A 22,324-nucleotide genomic window follows, 5' to 3' on the forward strand; every position below is an offset into this window, starting at 1 on the left:
ATTGGTGTAACAATTGTAGTAGCACGCTTCGCTTGTCTTGAGGTGAAAATGAATTTAATAAAGGGTGGCACTGCGTGTTTTTAAACGGTGCTGCAGCGAGGAGAGTGAACAAGTTCTTGTGTTCCCAGATGATATTTCAACTAAAACTTGACTAAAATGGCCCGCTTTGGGGTGTAAAACCTCAATTGTAATACGAGGTAAGTACATTTGCTCCCAACACTCCGTGAACAGCGGCCGAGGCTGTCTTTTGTCTCATCCTGTGGCCCGCAGCCTTTTGTACTGCAAAGTTGGAAGCGTCGTCCACCGGCCGGTGCGTGAAGACAAGCTGAAAGGCGAACATCTTTATCGGTCTAAACATTTTGAATTTGTGAGTGTTTACTGTCGTTTCCTTGTCGCTTTTTCACCCAAGCGGCCTCGCTCCTTTTGCCGATGGGCAGAGCAAGCAACATGGCCGCCGCTGTTTGCACTATTGTACTGTATTCCACTCGCACGGGCCCCTCCGCGTTGAGTTAAATGGCCTTTCGAGAATTTATTGACTCGTGCGGATTTTGTCTGAATAGTTAACCTTATTGCGCGTGCGCGCGGCAACCGTATGCGGGCGTGCGCGCGCGCTTCGAGAGAATTGGGTGTCACGGCCTGTGCTGCAAGCAGGCAGACTGACTGACTGACTGACTGGCTGGGGGGTTGGGTGGCGGTGCCGATTGGCTGCAGCTCACCAACACACTCGCTCGCTCTCTGGGCTTGTTTTAACACAAACCGGAGGCCAACCAGGCGCGATCATGTAGTCAATAAGCTAGCAGGAGTGCCAGAGGGGGGACCGCCGTTGGCTCGCTGAGACGAGCCGGTCGTTATGGAGCTCGCTTTGTGTTTCTCAGAAGTGCTACTTTGAGTTTCTCCAGTGGCAGTTCGGCGGAGAGGGCCGGCGCAGAGAATGAGCGCCTTGCCTCGGCCTACTCGAGGAGCCGCTGCTGGGATTGTGCACATCTGCGCATTAACACTTGCTTTTTGCCCCATAATCACGCGTCCGATGTTGGTTTCACAGTGAGCGACCAGCACATGGTGAGTTTTTCTCGCCTTCCACGCGTGTTTGATTTTTCTGGGTTGTTTGTAGCTTGCCTTGTCTGTCTTCCTGTGTATGTGTTTGTGTGCTGGTTCAGTGTCACCACCTCCTCTTCCTGCACAGCCTCCTCCATTGACTCCTCCGCCATAGCAATGGCCCCCAGCAGTCAGTCCAAGTAGCTTTGTTGTGCTGGATTTTTATGAATGAAATTGGTCACGCTCAAGTTAGGTTTTGTTATGACCTACCTCCTGTGTAGAAGCCATGCAATGACAAGTTTTCTCAAAATCATACTTTCCAATTCAATAGCAAGTCCTCTGGCAGCTACGGGTAAACACATGAATTATTATTTAACTATAAATATCAGTACTTTCCCCCCCATACTGCTCTTCCTTTTTAGGGTGGCACATGTGTGAGTGGAACCTATACTAGATGATTTTGGGCAGGAGGCGGGGTACACCCCCAAACTGGTCGCCAACCAATTGCAGGGCCCAAATAGCTCAATAACCATTTATACTTGTGTACAATTTGAATCAACCTCACATGAATGATTTTGGGTAAGGATATTTGATGCTACTGTTTCAGGCGATACCTGTATGAGTGCTCACTCTTTGATTACTTACCGATACTGTGTACAGAAACCACTCCTACTTTTGATATTTAAAAAATAAGCACCCCCCCCAAAGTACCTGATGGTCCAATATGATACTTGGTGTGATTTTGTGTTACATTATGCACATTTCTCAAAAATGGTAACTTAAGTAATGTACCAGGACTGTGTTTGTACTATTGATACAAAACAGCTTTTACCAGGTTCTTCGAATGCAGCCAAAACCATAATTAATGCCATTGTTGATATTTTTCTAGGATAATAATTCAGGTGATTTTACTCGTACCGCTTTTACTGTTGCTCAGCATCTTTCCTTTCCTTGACAGGGGCGAGCCATGACAACATGAGTCAGTCATACAGACCGGCTTTCCGCTCAGCGTTTGGCTCCAGCAGCCAGCCGGAGCCGAGGCCCCGCAATGGCTTCTTGGACGCCTCCTATAGAAGCCAGTGCGGCATGGCGAAGCGCGGGTCGGAGCAGCCGTCAGCGTCCAACTGTTATGGCCCGCTGCATGACTTCAGCGCTGTGGTCAAGAAGGTTGACCTCCATGCGAGGAACCGCCTGCACCCTTCAAGCCCAGTCGGGAACGAAGAGGAGTTTGAGCCACCGTCTGTCCTTTTGCCTCCCTCGCCGTGCAACACATCATTTGAATCTCTGCCACCCTTCAACAGGAATGGCTTCCCTCCTCACAGTCCGGACAGCCAAGACTGTTGTTCTCCCATCTCAAACGGCTACCTGCATTTTGGCACTTCATTGTTTGACAGCAGTGACACAAAGCAGCAACACCACGATCATGTTGTGTACAAACGTAACGAGGCCTTCAACCCTTATCACCGGACTTGGGAGCACGCTGTTACCGGCTCTCCAGCCTCAAACATTTCGGGCTCAGACCAGAGGACATACAAACCTACTGTTTTTAACCTGATGTCTAAAACTATCTCGGAACTCAACCCCATGCTGAGCCCCAGCGCACTGCCGGACATCACCATGAGGGACGGGTGGAGCGTGGACGAGGAACTGGAAAGTGATGGGGAACTTGCCGCTACTGAGCCTCGGCTAATTTCACCATCCGGCGGCAACTCTGATGTGAGTTGCAAACACTGCAGATTCTTTGTTTGTCACATCAGGAAAACCAAAGCTTTGTCTGTGTTTTTGGATTGTACAACTCCAGATATTTTTCAGGCACTCTGTCTCTAAGTCTGTATGGCTCAATTGACACACGTGATAAACAAAAAGTGTAAGCAGCCCTATGTGTCACTTGAAATGGACACCGGTATAGGCTGCCAAAAAAAGACTCTGTTTTAAATTGAAACTGGGCAGTACATTGGGGTTGTCGTCTTGTACAAATCCCAAGTATTTCTGTCATTTTACAAATATATTGGTAGGCGGCATCGCGGGTCCCGAATTACGAGTTGTCTGGTTGTTTGCCTTTTTGTCAGTTCTGTGATTGACAGATAATTTGTCAATATTCTCTCTGAGCCTGAGCAGGAAACGTGTGGATGGAAAACGTTTTAACTGCATTTTTATCCCAAGCTAATGGGGCCCATCCCGTTTAAACCTCAACACAGAATCATAACTAATACTGACTGTTTAGTTTTCAGACATAGAAGTAACATAGTCGCTTTAATTTACAGTGGTGTGGAACTGCACTCCATCATATTATTGAACATCTTTTGGTCACCTCATGGATACATCTAATTTTGGATCAAATTAGTTTGAGGAAACTGTCTAAGATGGAAAAACTAAGACCAAGTCCAGGCAACTCAGAAAATGGTACTCTGTGCCAATTGTGCCGGTGTCCGTTTCAGCATCAGTGCAGGCGTCTCAGTGGTTCCTGGCCTCTGACCCTTCTAATATAATCAGGCCTCCCAACTTACGTGGTCTATTTTTGCTAACGTCTTCACTGTGTGTGGGGGCAGTTAACTCTACTCCTCATGCACAGGCATATCCACAAAATATATATTTCAAACCTAAAAGACAAAGTATGAGATTTCCCTTTAAACGTGTTCCGGACAATCGACATGTTAGATAATTATATTTGAAAATGTTTTATTCTCCCTCTCTCTCAGTCCAAGAGTCCAAAAGCAAGGCCTCCTCCATCAGTGCAACATGTGGAAGGCGAGTTGGTGTGGGCAAAGTTCAACAGGCGGCCCTGGTGGCCCTGCCGAGTTCTTTGCGACCCTCAGTTGGGCCTCCACACCAAGATGAAATGTAAGCTTTCCGTCACACTAGCCCACCGCAATCGACCTGACGGTAATCTTTAACGTGATCGTCGTTTGTTTTGTTATGTTCAAGTGCCCAGTCCGCGCCCCTGTCGCTTGTACTTCCTGAAGACGATTGGCGAGATGATCGAGTGCGCCTGGGTCCCGGGGAACGCCATTTTTCCTTTCAAAGGCGGCTATCAGTTTGATGACCTGCCCATGCTCAGACCTAGAGGGAAGCAGAAGGAGAAAGATTACAAGTACACGGTAAATTACACACATGACTTGGATGAATGTGTAACAACAAATATGGGAATTCAATATAACCAAGCTGCATATTTGGAAAAAAGAAAACAAATCTTGTGGCCTCTCTCTCCCTTTCCTGTTCTTCATATTTTCTTTGGTGGCAATTGTCATCGTGAGTCGCTATCAAATGTTGCTTCTTTTTTCTGCAGGTACCCAAAAGTTTGCAGTCTGCATGGGCGGTCAGTGTAAGGGAAGCTGAGCATATGCTCTCTGTGCGGCAACAGAAGGCCAAGTGTTTGCCCGCAGTGTCTCTCAACGGAGAGGAGTCCGTACAACACGTCCCCAATCAGGAGACCCCCTCTTTTTACGAAGATGCTCGTCAACTCGCATCGCCTGATACTGTTACCGGTAGGATCGAGCAACACGTAATCAGAAATCCAGCAGGATCTCTGTCCAATCATAGCAAAACTTACAAAAAGAAAAAGAAATGCCTGTCAGACATATTTGGGCACATTATCAGTGGTTCGGCGGGATCGGCGGTCACCACTGACACACCGGACCTTTGTGCAACGAGCCAGGCACTGAAAAAAGAACCAGTAGACTCACTATATGTGGATCTGCAAACACTTCCTGTATTGAATTGTTCAGAACAGTTAACAATGTCTCCAGTACGTGAACGAGAAAAGCCCTTCACACAAGTAAAAACAGTATTCACTGAAACAGTCCAGCATTCTGCTGATTCACATCATTCTGCCAGCACCTTTTTGGACTTTTTGGACTGTACCAATCGGGGATTAAGGGAGGATGAGGAAAGTTCTCACAGTCCGATGGCCGCAAGCCAAATCTCGGCCCACTCTGATGATTGTCGTCCGGATGAATCAAGTGATAATGTTCCTTTAAAAACTGAAACGTCTCCTTGTTGGGAATCAATCACCGATGCGTCATCCTGTGTAGATCACAGCACTCCGAAGAAGCGTGCGAGGAAGCCTGCCAAGAAAACAAACAGTGTTGGCACCTTCATAAATTCTCCTCGTGTGGACCAAAGGGATTCCTTTGCGGATCCTGTTCAAATCAAGACGGAGAACGTTAGCCCTGTTAGCCCATCATCTTCCTCCCACTGCGCCTCTTCATCACTGTGTCCCATGGATGCTTTCCTGGATGTGAAGGAAGTCACGTTTAAGTCCCTTGTTGGCGAGAATACCGACTCCCAGGTGGCCACGTTTCGGCCTGATTCTAATTATAAATTCAGTACCTTCCTCATGCTCCTCAAAGACAGTCATGACACGAGAGCCAAGGAGGGGAAGCCTCTGCTTATCCCACCGTCACCTGTGCTGATCAAGGAGGAGCCCTTAGTTATTCCTTCTTCATCCTTTGACGATCCGTTGAGGGGGTCTCAAGAAATTCAAACAGAGGTTGAACCATCGAGAACGTTCTCAAAAGTGAAAACCAAGTGGAGGACTAAAGCTATCATGATTGAGCACTCTGACAAACAACGGCGAAAACAGCGACTTCCAGCCAAACTGAAACCTTCCTTACCTGGCCTTTCCTCCAACATGGCCGATTTGGCTTTCGGCAGGGAATTTGTCACTGGCCACGGCGATTTAGCCCAATCTGATCATCCCATTCTTTTTGAACCTGCTGCCAACTACCTCGACAAGCGTTCTGAATCTCCCATTGCCCCAAAGAAGCGCTGGCAAATGGTCGAGGAGAGCGAGACCAACGGCTCTTACCCAATGAGAGCATCTCCAGATGACAGCTTGTCAGACAATAACTCGTTCTCCGAGGAAAGCAGTGCAGCCCGTAAGACGAGCGCCGTCGGTCGGTACTGCTTGGTTTGTTCAAAATGACTCCAAGAGGCTTTTTGTGTGTTCACGCAGGTCATTTTGAAAACAAACGTCTCCGGAAACCAACTAAAAGACTCCTGGAGTCTATCGAGGAATATGAACAAATATTCGCCCCAAAAAGGAAATACACGAAACACATCTTAGACTCAGCCGATACGGTAATATGCTCATTGCTCTTGCATATAGTACATCACAATCAACTTACTCACCTTCCTCAGGTGCATTCATTCTTATTCCGAAGGCATTTTCTATAATTATCAATGGATTGGTTTGTAAATCGGCCTGAAAAAGAGAGAAACAGATTCTAAACTGCAAAGCAGCCGGAACAGTTGCTGCTCTGCTTAGAATATTCCAGCTCGACAGCCTAAAGCACTGGTGTCAAACTCAAGGCCCAGGGGCCAGACAAGGCCCGCCACATCATTTTATGGGGCCCGTAAAGACAAATTGTAGTGGGTGTATTGTGTGTGCAATTTGTCACTGCTTCTACTTCTAAAGTCTCTCTTCTGCGACACTCTTTGTAGTAGATTTAACTTGACAATCACTTCCATAAATCACACAAAAAGCTTGCAATGGTCGCGTTTCCAAAGATCTGATCTTGTTTTCTCTGTGTTGCTTGAGGTAGATAAATATCAAAGAGAATGTTGATCTTGATGCTATGTGTACCTCTCAGGCTCTTAGTGATACCAGTGAAACTGTGTCGCCGGTCCTGGATCTCAGCATACCATCGGAAACACTTGGCTCACCGTCAGTCTCCATAGCGCCCCCTACGGCTCTGGTTTCAGTGGCACATAGTCACTCTCAGGATCTATCCCCCTGTGGATTGCCCCCCACCTCCCCAGCACCAACTCAGCCCCCTCAAGGCATGGTCTCAGAAGATGATGATCTCCCTCTAAAATCTGGTATTTTAATGTCTGAACAATCCCATGTGTCCATCCTGGATATTACATGATGATGATGATCATTTTGCTCCTGGTTACAGATCCAACAGTGGAAAGAAAAAGGCCTGGGAAGCTGTCACATAAGGTTTTGGATGGTAACATTGAAGAATTGTCGGCCCTTCCAAAGAAAGAGGTAAGTAGCTACTACTAAGCCACTACTGGACTGGACATTTTTTTTGTCACAGAATTCTGCTGTTGAGATTGATCACTTTTAACTCTTTCATTCCCAGAGATGTATTTTTATGTATTCTAAGAATCCAGACATTCAATCCCAAGTGCTGTATGTATTTTGTATGTGTACATTTTATTTCACGTGGCTGGCATTGGGTCTCTTACAGGGACTTTACTGTATTGTGAGGCCACACGTAAATGACAAAGTTCAGACTTGGGAACAACAAGTGCAACATAAAATCTGGTCATTAAATCAACAGAAGCCGACAAACCTAACTAACTCTTGAACAATAAGTCGTGTCAGACAGAGGATAATATTGAATATATTACCTTTTCTTTATGGCCGAGACCATTCTTTGAATTTCTGTTCTGATTGTGCAATCTTTTTAAATGTTGCTCTATTTTCACACAGGAGCCACAATATCCTCCAAACGTTATCCCTGAAGTAAAAGTGTTGGTTAAGCAAACTGTGATACCTCAGAAGCTCAAACATAAGGAACATATGGTCAGTGTTTGGCTCAACAACTAGCAAAATTGTTGTGATGATAAATTAATCTCGAAAAAAATGATTTCCAGCTCACACCAGTAAAGAAAGAGAAATCTAATCCCAGCACATCTTCCGTCCCTGTTGCGACCACTCCCCCCTTTGAGGCTGAGGATGTCAAGTTTGTCACTCCGACCAAGTCCCCTGAGCAAAAGGCCATGTTGATGCCCTGCAGCATGGAAGAGAAACAGAACACGGATGCTGACACTCCAAAATCTGAGGTGATCACATTATGGCCTTTCCTCAGTTTCAGTTCGAGAGTTATGTAGCAAAGATGAATGTTGATTTTTGCAGGTGCTTGATGCCAATTTGTTGGACAGCCCATCTTCCCAAATGGATGTTAAAGTGAAAATAGGTGCTACTTCCTTTAAGGAGAACATCTGCCAGGTGAGATGGAAAACTGTATTAACAAAGAACCCCTGTCCACCTCACAATTTGTTAGGCTTCAGAAACAGAATTGTGGTTTTATGATGTTTGGGTGTAGATTTGTGAGAGAACAGGAGACGTCTTGGTTTGTGACGGCCACTGTTATGGAGCCTTTCACCCTCAGTGTATTGGTTTGTCCGCGCCACCCAAAGGAAAATTTCACTGCCAGCAATGCACCTCCGGTGAGTGACACTGCCGTCTACAATGGCTTGTGTTGCCATCAATGAACTAAATGCAAATTATTCCTTTGCTGCTATTTCAGGCATTCATACGTGCTTTGTGTGTAAGAAGTCTGGCAATGGCGTGAAGCGATGCATAATCCCACTGTGTGGAAAATTCTATCACACCGACTGCATCATGGCCTTCTCGGCCACGCAGCGACATAACAAAAGCTTCCGCTGCCCCTTACACGTTTGTCTTTCGTGCCACATCGCCGATCCTCTCAATGCTTGCAGCTCCAAAGGTAAGACGCTTCATATATTGTCTCGACTAGACAATTTCATTAATCTGTACTATCGGTTGCAAATTTTTGTGAGGGACTTTGGAATTGAATTGGATTAATAACTTGCAATCATAAAATGTGACTATTGTGTGCAAGTATAATAATTCAAGTGTTTAATTTAAACAAACATCTGTGAAATATTAGTATTTTGAATTAGTATGTGAAATTGTTAAAAAAAATAGTTGCAATGAGTTTTGTAGTTAAATAAAATGAATGTTGTTGGAGCCAGCCTACCTTAATCGGATGAAAAATCCATTCATGAAAGTGTGGCTTTTGTTCTCGCTGCGCAGGACGTTTGGCTCGCTGTGTGCGCTGCCCCGTGGCTTATCACGCTAATGACAACTGCATGGCAGCCGGCAGCGTGGTGCTGGCCAACAACGGCTTTCTCTGTCCAAACCACTTCACTCCTCGAAAAGGCTGCAAGAACCATGAGCACATCAATGTTAGCTGGTGCTTCGTGTGCTCGGAAGGTAATTTCATTTTTGAAGTCTCCTCTAGTGTTTATGGATTGACTTAGATTTGCCTGGTGGGATATGTCCATGCAGTTTGTCTTTCAATATTCCTCAAATACATAAGCGAAAAGAACAAGTCATCAAAAGCGGTCGTGATAAAAACAATTTTTTAAAAATGCAACAGCCCCTCAGTGCTTTGAATGCTTTTGCTATAACTTTGCAGGAGGCAGCCTGCTTTGCTGTGAAGCCTGTCCTGCTGCTTTTCATCAGGAATGTCTCAATATGGAGATGCCTCAAGGCAGCTGGTTTTGCAATGATTGCAAGGCCGGAAAGAGGCCACGGATCAAGGACATACTCTGGGTCAAATGGGGCCGCTTCAGGTAAGGTTCAGTATTTGGATGCAAGTTTTCAAACGTTATATCCATAGACAGGTGTTAATGCATCAGTTTGGAAAGGCGGCTCACTCGATCTCGATCAAGTTTGAATGAGCTGTAGGGCAACGAATTATGTAATATGTATCTGACAGTGTACTCGTAAAAGCTTAATCATCTTAAACTGATTCGAATGTATATCTAACTCTGTAGGTGGTGGCCTGCCGAAGTGTGTCTGGCCAAAGATGTCCCAAATAATATCTTGAGGATGAAACACGAGGTCGGGGAGTTCCCGGTGGAGTTTTTTGGCTCCAAGGATTTTGTATGGACCTATCAAGCTCGTGTGTTCCCTTACATGGAGGGTGACACCCACAATATTGAGAAAATGGGCAAGGGGGCAGACGCCGTGTACAAAAAGGGTAAGCTGGGCCACTGTGCATTTTGAATATTAGTCTCGGACGTTTTCTGTAAAACGTTTTTCTTTGTTTGCAGCCCTGATTGAAGCAGCAAAGCGATTCAAAGAACTTCAGGCGGAAAAGGAAATGAGGCAGCTGCAGGAGGACAGAAAGATTCATAAGAAACCTCCGCCATACAAACATGTTAAGGTGTTTTTTCTCAATGCGTGTTTTCTTTCCCGCCAGCAGTTCCTCGCAAATCTTGAAATGAAAGTGAAATCTTCTTAGGTCAACAAGCCAATTGGGAAGGTGCAGATCATCACGGCTGACCTATCGGAGATCCCCCGCTGCAACTGCAAGGCGTCGGACGAGAACCCGTGCGGCGTGGATTCCGAGTGCATTAACCGTATGCTGTTGTACGAGTGCCATCCTCAAGTTTGCGCTGCAGGCGAGCGATGTCAGAACCAGTCCTTCACAAAACGCCAGTACACCATTGTTGAGATCTTTAGGACACTGTCGCGTGGCTGGGGTTTGCGCAGCGTGTCCGACATTAAGAAGGTGGGTCTAAATGTCGTGCCACAGCTCACAACTTGATGTTTGTTCTGGGCATGCTTTCCACCAATACGCTGTTGTGACTCTTCACAGGGAGCTTTTGTGAGTGAATATGTGGGGGAGGTGATAGATGAAGAAGAATGTCGGGCCCGAATCAAATGTGCTCAGGAAAAAGGCATCTTTAACTTCTACATGCTGACACTAGACAAGGTAAAGTTCTGAAGAAGAAAATAAAAAGTCTATTTTCTCAGTTTCGAGTTTTTAAAATGAATGGATTATCAAATCAATTGATGACTTTTTTAATAATGGAGTAATCACTTAGAATCTCTGTCCAAATCCTCTCTCAACAATATTTTTTCATTCATGAAGACAGACTCATTATTTTTGTCGTTTAATCAAAACAAGACATTTGAAAGCATCAGCTGTTGATTAAAAAAAAAAAAAAAAAAAAAAAGCCAATAACCGCACCAGTAATTGAATCCGTTTCAACAGAGTTGCAGAATGTACAACATGAACCCCTCTTGTGTGAAATTGCTGAATTGTCCTTTTGATTCCAGGACCGAATCATCGACGCAGGACCCAAAGGGAACCAGGCTCGCTTCATGAATCACAGCTGCCAGCCAAATTGTGAAACTCAGAAATGGACTGTGAATGGCGATACCCGCGTGGGACTTTTTGCTCTGCAAGACATCCCAAAAGGTTTGAGTTGCGTTGAAGTTGTTTCCACGATACTGTACTGATAGAAGGTATGCCTTTTAGGTGTGGAGCTGACTTTTAACTACAACCTCGAGTGTCTTGGCAATGGCAAAACCGCGTGTAAATGCGGAGCACCCAACTGCAGCGGCTTCCTTGGCGTTCGACCCAAGGTAAAAATTCCAGTTCTCTGATAACGCTTGTCCTTGATTTAGGAACACGCAGCTGCAAACTTAACGCTGCAACACTATTTTTGCCATCTTTACTCCTCTCTTGAAGGAAGACTTCACTATAAAACCGTGTTCCACAAACCATCATGTCTCTACCCCAAAGTTATTATAGTTCATGTAAACAAACAAAATAAACTAAAAATTGAACGTTTGTGTCAATACAAAAAGATCCACAGCCCTATGTCACATCAAGGTCCATGATCAATGACCTGATATTGCTTTCTGCCATCTTGTTCAGAACCAGCCACCAGCTGAAAAGATTAAGGAAGGGAAGAGGCGAGGGGGCATGAAGAAGAAGACCAAGCAAGAGGTGACCAAAGAGAGGGAGGATGAATGTTTCAGCTGTGGTGACGGGGGCCAGATCGTGTCTTGTAAGAAGCCCGGTTGCCCGAAGGTCTACCACGCTGATTGCCTCAACCTGTCCAAAAGACCTGCAGGCAAGTAGGGTCTTCTTACCCCGTCAAACGGGTTAGTTGTCGTCAATTATCTCTGCTATTCAAACCTGATCACATCGACCAGGGTTTGAGAAATAAAAATAGCCCTGTATTGTCAAAAAGTATAAAACCACTAAAGACAATTGTGCAATATATGCACATAACGTGTATATTTTCCGTCCTCCACACAAATAATTAATTAATCCGTATAACGATTAACAATATCAGATTTACTGTACATGTTTTGGTCTAATAGTTGGGCTTACCTTAAAATAAAGGCAAATTCCTTTGGAGGGGGGGCTTTAGTATCACTGACTGGTATCAGCAGCCTCCATGAGAATTTGCTTTCTATATCGGTACTTGCCCATCCTTTACCCTAAATGTTCGTCCCACAATACAAACCAAAATATCGTTCTATGTAGATATTTATCTATTCAATTCCAAAATAAAATATAAATGACCATACTATAATTTCCAGGGCGATGGGAGTGTCCTTGGCACCAGTGTGACATCTGCGGTATAGAGGCAGCTTCTTTTTGTGAGATGTGCCCCAGCTCATTCTGCAAAGCACATCTCGATGGCATGCTCTTCATTTCCAAGCTGGACGGCAAGCTGTCTTGCAGTGACCACGACCCCTGTGGGCCCGACCCTCTGGAACCAGGCGAGATTCGCGAATACGTGCCCAACGCGGCTGCCTTGAATCCTTTTGCTGGGCCACCTGCTTCCTGTGAAGCCTCGGGATCTGAAGATTCTTCCCCCGCCACCTGGCACGGCGGTCGGGCTGGCCCGGCCACTCTCAAGCCTCCTCCCCCTCTTCCTCCTCGTCTGTACATAAACACAAAGACGTCTACCTCAAGCTTCATCCCCTCGAGCGGGTCTTGCCTCACAGACGAGCTTGAAGAAAAAGCATTCTCCAGCCCGACGTCCTCCAAGGGTCAAAGCGATGATGGTGAAATTGAGGAAGGAGAGGTGTGTGGTGTCGAGGTAGACCTGGACGACGAGAATGATGATGATGATGATTATGATGATGACGATGCCGATGATCTCGAGGAGGAGGATGAAGAAGCAGATGATGACATGGGAGCGATAGAGTTGGTGGAAGATGAACCACTGTATGGAGGAGGCACCCTTGAGGAGGAGGAGGAGGAGGAGCAGGAGGAGCCAAACTTTTATGGCAGTTGGGGTGATTACGTTGAAGAAGATGCTGACGATGAAGACGTCGAGGACGATGACTAGGGAAGGAGGGAAGAATGACAAGTGACCCTTAAAGTCACCTACTGTAATCAACTGCAACATTCCCTTCTCCCTGGTACAATATTGCCTTGTTATCCCAGACAGCTACACTGACAGATGGGATGCGTTTTGGTGCTAAGACCCAACGGGCACGTTCACTCAGTTTCTTTTTTTACTTCTGTTGATATTTGTTTATGTCTGGTGCATTTGGCTCCAGTTGTGCACTCTATTATACATTGTTTACATCGGACTTTTTTAAGGACATATTTTCTGAAAATAAATAAAACACGATTTTTTATTTTAATTTGACAAAACTGTAATCACAAGGGCATTTGGTTGTCACTGTCTTTGACAATGTCTTAGTGAAAAAAAGAAAAAAAACAATAGTGGTCATTGGAATGCTCTTGCGCCATTGTTTCCATGTTATGTTTTGACCCAAATGCAAAAATAAACACACTGTAGTCACTGAAGCCTGAGACAAGCATATTTGTCTAAGTTAAAAAAATAAAAAAAACAGTTTACACTCATATTAAATAGATTGATGACCAAGGCCATACATGAGTATTATATCGAGACAGATTTTAATTCTATTCAAATTTGGGCAAATAGGGAAAAATATTCAAAATTCTACACACAAGCGATCCGTTACCAATTTATGCAAATTCGCCTCCGATAGGTGTCGCTCTTTCACTTTTTGCTACGTTTGGACACCACAGATTAAGAAACTCTGACGTAATATCCTCGGCGCAAAATGGCGAACATAGTAAACTAATGCTGCGTTTGTGTGGATTTTTGGAAAGACGAATCTAATACTGACATAATTACTGGATAAAGCCAAGGTAATCCATTTGATTTTCAAACGTGAAAGAGATATCAAATATTCCGGCAACGCCATTGATCACAGCTATGAACAAACGTATTTACGCGTTATTTGGACTGCAAGGTGCAGACATCTCTGCTCCGCTTCTGAATGTTTTTAATGGCTCATCCGCGTTGCAGGTTGAGTCATGGCTGAGCAGGACGACGGGAAGGCCGGTGTCGAGGGCGTTGTGGACCTGGATGAGCCCAAGAAGATGACCCGGGAGGACTGGAGGAAAAAGAAGGAACTCGAGGAACAGAGAAAGCTGGGAAACGCTCCAGCTGAGGTGGACGAGGAGGGCAAGTACGTAAACTCAAGTAAAATCTGCGCATGTAGTGTGTTTATCAGCAGTGTTTGTAATCTTCAATTGCACAGCACACACTTGTAATTGCAGTTTTTGTTAGTTGTTTATGCAGGAGGGTTGGGGCGCAATCGATGAATCACACACTCGCTTGTGTCCTCTGTGTTTAGGCTTACAACTATCATTTGCTCCAGATTTTTATCACTTGTTCCTTATTTCACTATTTTTCTAGGGACATCAACCCGCATATCCCACAGTACATTTCCTCTGTGCCGTGGTATATTGACCCATCCAAAAGGCCCACACTTAAACATCAGAGACCACAGACGGAAATTCAAGAGGATTATTCTGCCATTGGAGAATGGTACAAGAGAGGAGTGCAAGAGGTGAGAAGGAAATAAACCACTGAACAAATAGGACTTTGAAATGACTTAACTCATGTCAATGTTTTCAACAGAACACTGTTACTACTAAATTCCGCAAAGGTGCCTGTGAGAACTGTGGTGCAATGACGCACAACAAGAAAGACTGTTTGGAGGTAAAATGACTGAACAGCCCATCAGTCAAAGAAGGAGAGTGTAAATTGTTGCACTGTGACCTTTTCATTGATCGCTTTTTTGCTCTCAGCGACCCAGGAAAGTCGGGGCAAAGTTTACTGGCACCGCCATTGCGCCAGATGAACATTCCCAGGTGCAACTCAAACTGGATTATGACGGAAAGAGAGATCGTTGGAATGGCTACGACCCGGAGGAACACCAGCGCATAGTGGAGGAGTACGCCAAAGTGGATCTGGTAAGCAGTCTTATCAATTGACTGTGAATCAAGTTTAGCACAGTCGCGTGCTACATGTAGGAATGAGCCGGTATTATATTCTGACTGTATGAGAACCATAAAAAAAAAAATACTGTGGTACTGAAATTAGTAAATCTCAATGTCCCATCACTGGTGAGCCGTTTTTAAAACAGACCCATGGGGTGTTCGTGTTGTCCTTGGGGCCTAACAGCTCCTTAATCAAGGCAGCAAAAAGATAAAATAGAATGAAATATACGAGCTCTGTGTGCGTTGTGCTTCTACTACTACGCACCTCTCTGCGCAGCTGAGAAGAAGAAAACAAAGTGCCTGGGCTCTCGTCATTAAATTCAAAGAGGCAGGTCACTTTATCATCTCTGCAAGCAGCCGGTCATATTGCAGTGGGACGTTGCCTCGTTAGAACTTAAAACAAAAAAAAGAAAAGAAAAACTCGTTAACTGCGATGGACAGTTTTAGCAGTTATTAAAACCTTGACATTTTAAAACCGCAGTAAACGGTCAAACGTGTTATCAGCCCATGCCTGGCGACTGTGCTTGAGTCCAATTTGGTAGGCACATTTTCTCATCCGGCTACAAACTTAGCCTCTTGTTCCAAATGATTCTATGATGATGTCCTATCTGTTTACTTCTCAGGCCAAAAGAACACTGAAGGCTCACAAGCTCCAGGATGAGTTGGCGTCAGGGAAGCTGGACCAATCGGTGAGCTTTTTGGACACTGAATGGGCTTGTCCCCCTGTCCTTCACCTCTAACTATGGAAAGCGACGTGGCATCATTTCTCTGCAGGAACGAGAACATGACAGCGAGGATGAGGATGAAGATAAATACGCAGATGACATTGACATGCCCGGCCAGAATTTCGACTCCAAGAGACGAATCACCGTCAGGAATTTGCGTATTAGGGAAGACACAGCGAAAGTAAGAGGCACCTGACCAAAGTGTGCGATACTGCGTGTATATGTCCAGTAATATAAATGTCTGTTTCCCACAGTACTTGAGGAACCTGGATCCAAACTCTGCCTACTACGATCCAAAGACCCGAGCAATGAGAGAGAACCCATACTCCAGCACTGGCATGAACCCCGACGAGTAAGTCCCTGGAAGTAAAACGGCCGCCGCAAAATGTTTGTGCGTGTTTGAATTGCCTCAAGTCGATTTCCATTCACATTCCGTTTGGGTTTTGCCTACAGAGTGGGATATGCTGGCGACAACTTTGCCCGCTATAGTGGTGACACCATCACCATGGCTCAAACACAAAGTAAGGCACTAAGAAACCGCTAACAATCAGGAGAACGTGAGCTATATTTGTATTAAAAGCTGCAACAGTGAGCGTTAAATGGATCCATAGCACGCATATCTGCGACCTCTTGAAGTATTTAACACCTTTTCCTGTTAGTGTTTGCCTGGGAGGCCTACGAGAGGGGCTCGGAAGTGCATCTGCAGGCTGACCCCACCAAGTTGGAGCTGCTTCATCGTTCCTTTAAGGTCAAGAAGGAAGACTTCAAAGAGCAACAGAGGGAGAGCATTCTGGAGAAGGTACACTTCCTGTATTTTTCGAGCGCGACTATTTCTTCAGTCCATAAAAGTGGTATTGATTGGCGCGTCCTGTGTTTTCACCATGGAACATTTGCGAGAGGGCCACAAGCGCAAAACGAAGTGGTGGGGATTAAAGCGTTAGTTAAATAGGCAATCAAGCATCCAACTGAGTTGCAGAAATTGATCGCTGTGATAAATTTGGCGAGGGTGCAGAAAACACACAAAAGCAATTTTTTGTTTGATTTAACTTGTCACGCAATTACATGACTCCCCCGTCTTGCGTAGCTTGTTTCAAACTTTGGAGAGTATGGCTTTAGAAGGTGTTGTCGCATAACTCTTTGTGTTTTCAATAGTATGGAGGCCAGGAGCACTTGGACGCACCCCCTCGGGAGCTCCTATTGGCTCAAACTGAGGATTACGTGGAGTACTCCCGTCACGGCGCCGTCCTAAAAGGACTCGAGAAAGCCGTCGCTCGCTCCAAGTATGAGGAAGACGTACTCCTCAACAATCACACCGTAAGGACGGCCGAGCGTGCTTCAACGGGTTGCAAGTGGCTTCTGACTGACCTGACCAAATTGGTGTGCTCCTCAGTGTATTTGGGGCTCCTACTGGAAGGATGGCTTCTGGGGATACAAGTGCTGCCACTCCATGGTTAAACAAAGTTATTGCACTGGAGATGCTGGCATTGGAATTGTGAGCGCTTATGGCACTTTGAGGCTTTTTGCGGTGCACATTGACCTTGTAACTCATGTTATCTTTTTTTTTTTTTTTAAATCTTGAAGAGCAACTCTCAGTGTGTTCCGTTTGAAGACGGTGTCAATGAGCTACAAGAGGAAGAGCAGCCCAAGACTCTGCTGGAGGTAAGAGATATTAATGCATTGTAGGGCAGGGCTATAAATTGAAATGTAACATTGATTTCAGTTTTGGTGTTTAAATGTAAAATGATCTTGTTTCATGTCAGTTTGGCACTAAATGTCAATTATGAGGGATAAAGAAACAGTTGGAAGCAAGCACCTTATATTAACTAACTTATGTTAGTTTGTGGCTAACTTAATGTGAGACACTAGAGACAGGAAAACCTGCCATGACTGTTCTCTTGAATCTGCCATGTTTCTCTTTACATTACAAACGAGGTTGTAGTTCAGACAAACTCAACAGCACCTCTAGTGGTCTGAAGCAAGTACTGCACTTAGTTTTGCCTTCATCAGCAATTAATATCATAGAGCCAAATTCTAAATCTATCCCTCTTCTTGTCACTGCTCGCAACTGTCAGATGCACCAAGAAAAGATGAAGGAGAAGAAGAAGAAAAAGAAGAAGTACAACAGGAACAAGAACAAGAACAAAAAGGAGCAGCACATCAGCAGTGACGACAGTGATTCAGAGGATGAAGAGAAAAAGAAAGAGAAGTTGAAGATGGTAAAGTACCTGCTTGTGCTGTACTGCCCCGTCACTTCCCACTCTTTGCTGACCCGTTTCATCCTCGCAGGCTCTGGAAGCAGAAGACAAGCGCGTGAAGAATGTGGAAGCAATGATGCAGCTGGACGAGAGGAAGAGGCCTTATCACAGCCTGCAGGAAGTGAAGGCCCCCACCGAGGAAGAGATCGAGGCCTTCCGCATGAAACGCTGCCGGGCCGACGATCCCATGGCTTCCTTTCTTGGACAGTGATCTCTCCCTCGTCCCTGTTGCCCCCGCAAAACTTTAGCCAGGGACTCTCCCAGAGCTCTTGCTCGGTGAAACAATGTCTCACACTATGTCCTCGAGTTGAGTCTCACAAAGGACCACAGTCAATTAGACATTTCCACGACTATGAGAGAAATAGTGACAAATTCAGTTTTCCACCCTTTTAAATACATTGCAGTCACACAAGACTGCCTACAAAGACAAATTAATTATTTGTTCATGCATTTCTTTATTAATAAAATTGCTTTGTGGTAAATACTTTACGTTTTTGTAAAGCTGACCTCACATGCGATGCTGACGGTGCACAAAATGCACAAGCATAAGTGAATTCAGATTCAGTTACTGGTTTGGTTCGTCATGTGAACAAGGAGCAAAAATGTTGATACATTTTTTTCCAAATTATAAAAAGAAATTCCAAACGTTTTATGTTGATCTAACACGGAAATAAGTCTCCTTGGATAAATTTGCAAATATTTACTGTTGTGAAACCAACATTCTGAAAATGTGGTCAATTGCAAATTAGGATAGGTCTTGCAATGATTAATTGGTAATCAAAAATGATTGACTTTATTTGTCCATTTGTTGTTTTCATATTTCGTTCTCAATTATTGATTATTTTTCCAAAATTTGTTCTTATCATGCTGTCACAATTTCTGTTCATATGGTTTAAGTTGAATGGGAATGCAGTGGTAACCGAACACACCCATTCCCCCAACAGCCGGACCATGTCTCAAAGTGACAAAAGCATCCGGAATCGTTTTTACACCACTTTCCGACATGAAGAAACTTCAACTACACTTTTTAGGTTTATAAATTTTACATTTAAGCAGCCCTTGCTCGTAAATCATAATTCAGCCGTGCAAAACTGTTTCTCTGACTTGAATTTAATGACATCATGGTGAAAACATTTGTTGTTTTTTTGGGGGGGGGGGGGGCTGAGTAGCTGGGCGGATGTTATGGACTGCGATTCACTGAGTTGCACATTTCCTTGCAGAGCTTCTCCAGAAGAATACACTGATTTTACTATTGACAAACAGCATGAAAGACCGATTGCTACTTGATGCAGAAGACAGCCACTGAGTGTGTTGAAAGAGCCCATCATCATTTTCAACTAGTGAGTTTCTTGTCGACTGTAGAGAATAACTGAATGTTACCTGAGTTCCTTTTCTTCGTCTGAGCATGTTTCTAGAAGCTGCATCGGACAGCTGCATGGTCTTAAATTACATTCTCCTCCATCTTTTCCTGACTCCTCAGTGGCCGCTGTTCTTCATGTGTGTGTGACGACCTGTCTGCTCTCGGTGGTCCTCTGCCAGTCCATTTATTCCTCACCAAAGAAAGGACGCAACATCACTATCCACTCGTCTAATCTGGTTTGCAGCCTTCCGGGCCCGGTGGGGCCTGCGGGGAATCCAGGAGCCCCTGGGTCACCTGGGGCAATGGGGCCAATAGGAGCGCCTGGGAAGGATGGTCCAGATGGGCAGGATGGAGAGAAAGGAGAAAAAGGAGATGAAGGTACTTGATCATTGGGAAGCCAGTTTCCATTTAGCAAGGGCCTTAGTCACATATGCAGCTCAAGGAGCTACCAGCCAGTGTGACTGGGGAAAAACAAACATCCAAAATGACTATTGATTTTAGCATTCTTTGCGCCATAATTATGAATCGTCAGTCAAAGGAAGATGCATGTATGTCAAGTAAAATGAAGTTGGTTTAAAAAATGGCAACAGTTAACAAGATGGTTGAGGATACTTAATGCTCCTTTGAAGCTAAAATGAATAGTGTGCTATAGACATGGCATTAGCTAGCATCATGTTTTGTTGAACTAACTCAAAGAAGACAACCCAACCAAACTCTTTATCCATTCCTGTTAAAAAATGTCAAACAAAATCTCGATTTAGCCTCTAGCCAAATCTTTTGGGACAGCCTGTAGGTTTTTGTCGTTTCAGTTCACATCAGCGCTCATTGTTTACAAACATTAATAGTTAAATATCTTACAGATATACACTTGTTCACCCCGGTATGCATTTATAAAACACTCCAACTCTCATTTCTCCCTCAGGTGATCATGGCAGAGCTGGCCATCCAGGCAAGCCGGGTTTAAAAGGCCGTGCGGGCTTCATTGGCAAGGCCGGACCTCGGGGACTAAAGGGCCAAAAGGGGTCACCGGGGCCGGCTGGAAAAAGGGGGCAAAAAGGAGACGAGGGGGACACCGGTCAGAGAGGAGAAGCGGGAGGCTGCGATTGCGGCGCCGCCGCCCGATCCGCTTTCTCGGTGGCCGTGTCAAAGAGTTACCCCAAAGAACGCACGCCCATTCGCTTCGGCCGCATCTTGCTCAATGAGGGCAACCACTACAACGTGAGCAGTGGCAAGTTTGTCTGCGCCATCCCCGGAGTCTATTACTTTGCCTATGACATCACTGTGGCCAATAAGCACCTCGCTATTGGACTGGTGCACAACGGACAGTACAAGATTAAGACGTTTGATGCAAATACAGGGAATCACGATGTGGCGTCCGGTTCCACTGTTCTCCGCCTCCAGCAATTAGACCAGGTCTGGTTGCAGATCTTTTACTCGGAGCAGAATGGACTCTTCTTTGATCCCTTCTGGACTGACAGCACCTTCACAGGTTTTCTTATCTACGCTGATCAGGCTGTTACAAAAGTTAATTTACAGGGTGACGCTTGATATTTTTTTGATAGTCTGATAGTTTCTCAATCTTTTTTTTAATTTTTTATATCTCCCTGTAAGGCAACACTTTTTTTTAGGAAAAAAATATATTTTGTGTGCCCTCACTTGTCTAAGTCATTTTAATAATAACAATGAAGCAGATAAAATTGCTCCAATACTAAAAATATTAGCTTTGATGGCCCCTTCCTGATAAATCTAAATAAGTCTACCTCCTCTTGTACTTTTATAATGGATTGTTTTCAATGTGTTTGATGAAGATGATATTAGGATTTCTGCCTTAGGTTTCCCAGTTTAGTTTGTGGCCTTTATGTGGGGGAAAAAGGTGTGAACGTCCCTGGTTAAATGATCAAATACTGACACTAGATGGCGCTACAAACAAACACTAAACAACTGAATAAAAGTGAAGTAGCCTTTGGAATGGTTTGAATGCGCTTCAGCATATTACAAATTGCAAAGCCAACATTTTTAAGTTTTGTTCTTATTCCATCAATTTTTTGCATAAGATTTCAGCGATCCAAACCATTCCAACTTGAAAAAAAAAAAACCTCTTTCAGCACACATCAAACTATTCACATTCCCCAAAGTTCCACATCATCCATGATAAAATTTCACATGAATGCAAACACACTGAACCTGTCCCCGGTACTTGCAGCTCCGATATTTTCACAATAAAACTTTTGTAAATTTTAAGGTTTATATAGGCCTACCTCTTCATTCCATATGACTTGACCGATTCACACCACTCAAATTTTAAACTTTGTCTCATTCAGGAATCAGGATGTGTATGAAACTACAGTCGTCCGTACGGATGCCTCCTCCTACAAGTAGATGCCCACCTCGTTGGCCTCCTTGCGATCCTTCGCAGAATTGAGGAGGTAAAACAGTAAATACTTCATCATCCATCCATTTTCTGTACCGCTTAGTCCCCACTGGGGTCGCGGGCGTGCTGGAGCCTATCCCAGCCGTCATCGGGCAGTAGGCGGGGGATACCCTGAACCGGTTGCCAGCCAATCGCAGGGCACACAGAGACAAACAACCATTTGCACTCGCACTCACACCTAGGGACAATTTGGAGTGCTCAATCGGCCTACCAAGCATGTTTTTGGGACCTGGGAGGAAACCGGAGTGCCCGGAGAAAACCCACGCGGGCCCGGGGAGAACATGCAAACTCCACACAGGGAGGGCCGGAGGTGGAATCGAACCCGCACCCTCCTAACTGTGAGGTGGACGTGCTACCCAAGTGCGCCACCGAGCCGCCTATACTTCATCATACTAGGGAAAAAAAATAAATAAATATTGTTTTCATTATAACTATCCAACTTAACATGATATAGTTCTGCTGTGCAACTACCCAGTCGCAATAGTAATATTATTGAATATTTGAAGAAATATTTAATTCTCTGATATAGTCCATAAAACCCGAGCATTGTTATTTGGTGTAAATAAAATTCACCGAACAACAATAATGTCTGTATTGTGGGTATTACAAAAAGCGTGTGTGTGTGTGTGTGTGGGGGGGGTGGGGGGTGGGGGGGGGCGGCTCTGGTCAGTTGACCA

The 22,324-nt window shown here is 44.8% G+C and overlaps 3 protein-coding genes and 1 long non-coding RNA gene across 6 annotated transcripts; 3 read left to right on the forward strand and 1 right to left on the reverse strand.

Annotated features, from left to right (window-relative positions):
* The first annotated feature begins 35 nt into the window (after positions 1-35).
* nsd1a (nuclear receptor binding SET domain protein 1a) lies at positions 36-13,367 on the forward strand. 3 transcript variants are annotated; one of them, XM_061279946.1, is made up of 24 exons: positions 36-197; positions 876-1,059; positions 1,994-2,751; positions 3,735-3,876; positions 3,961-4,133; positions 4,322-5,912; positions 5,990-6,114; positions 6,627-6,855; positions 6,936-7,027; positions 7,478-7,570; positions 7,642-7,830; positions 7,904-7,996; positions 8,094-8,217; positions 8,298-8,498; positions 8,828-9,007; positions 9,213-9,369; positions 9,574-9,779; positions 9,853-9,965; positions 10,044-10,313; positions 10,401-10,517; positions 10,865-11,006; positions 11,067-11,173; positions 11,469-11,667; positions 12,143-13,367. In XM_061279946.1, the coding sequence occupies exons 3-24, from the start codon at positions 2,011-2,013 to the stop codon at positions 12,898-12,900; spliced, it is 6,042 nt and encodes a 2,013-aa protein (XP_061135930.1). In that variant the 5' UTR covers positions 36-197; positions 876-1,059; positions 1,994-2,010; the 3' UTR covers positions 12,901-13,367. The 3 variants fall into 3 exon arrangements, with proteins under 3 accessions (XP_061135930.1, XP_061135929.1, XP_061135928.1); XM_061279945.1 differs by lacking the exon at positions 36-197 and adding an exon at positions 216-367; XM_061279944.1 differs by lacking the exon at positions 36-197 and having other exon boundaries at positions 442-1,059.
* Positions 10,591-21,614, reverse strand: LOC133155060 (uncharacterized). Its single transcript, XR_009714568.1, has 4 exons — positions 21,475-21,614; positions 19,237-19,537; positions 17,827-17,890; positions 10,591-17,666 (listed from the first exon to the last, which is right to left on the reverse strand). It is a non-coding gene; the product is annotated as an uncharacterized LOC133155060 (long non-coding RNA).
* On the forward strand, positions 13,905-18,338 carry slu7 (SLU7 homolog, splicing factor). The gene is made up of 14 exons (XM_061279980.1): positions 13,905-14,059; positions 14,290-14,443; positions 14,515-14,595; positions 14,685-14,849; positions 15,500-15,565; positions 15,651-15,782; positions 15,856-15,953; positions 16,055-16,122; positions 16,261-16,400; positions 16,754-16,915; positions 16,992-17,093; positions 17,183-17,260; positions 17,674-17,817; positions 17,888-18,338. Exons 1-14 carry the CDS (start codon positions 13,905-13,907, stop codon positions 18,065-18,067), a joined length of 1,725 nt encoding a protein of 574 aa, XP_061135964.1. The 3' UTR covers positions 18,068-18,338.
* c1qtnf2 (C1q and TNF related 2) lies at positions 19,016-21,463 on the forward strand. The gene is made up of 3 exons (XM_061280012.1): positions 19,016-19,196; positions 19,337-19,594; positions 20,139-21,463. Coding segments are annotated over exons 1-3 (885 nt in total). The 5' UTR covers positions 19,016-19,195; the 3' UTR covers positions 20,765-21,463.
* Positions 21,615-22,324: the final 710 nt, after the last annotated feature.

Source organism: Syngnathus typhle, linkage group LG1 (genome assembly GCF_033458585.1).
Source record: "Syngnathus typhle isolate RoL2023-S1 ecotype Sweden linkage group LG1, RoL_Styp_1.0, whole genome shotgun sequence".
Lineage (NCBI taxonomy): Eukaryota > Metazoa > Chordata > Actinopteri > Syngnathiformes > Syngnathidae > Syngnathus > Syngnathus typhle.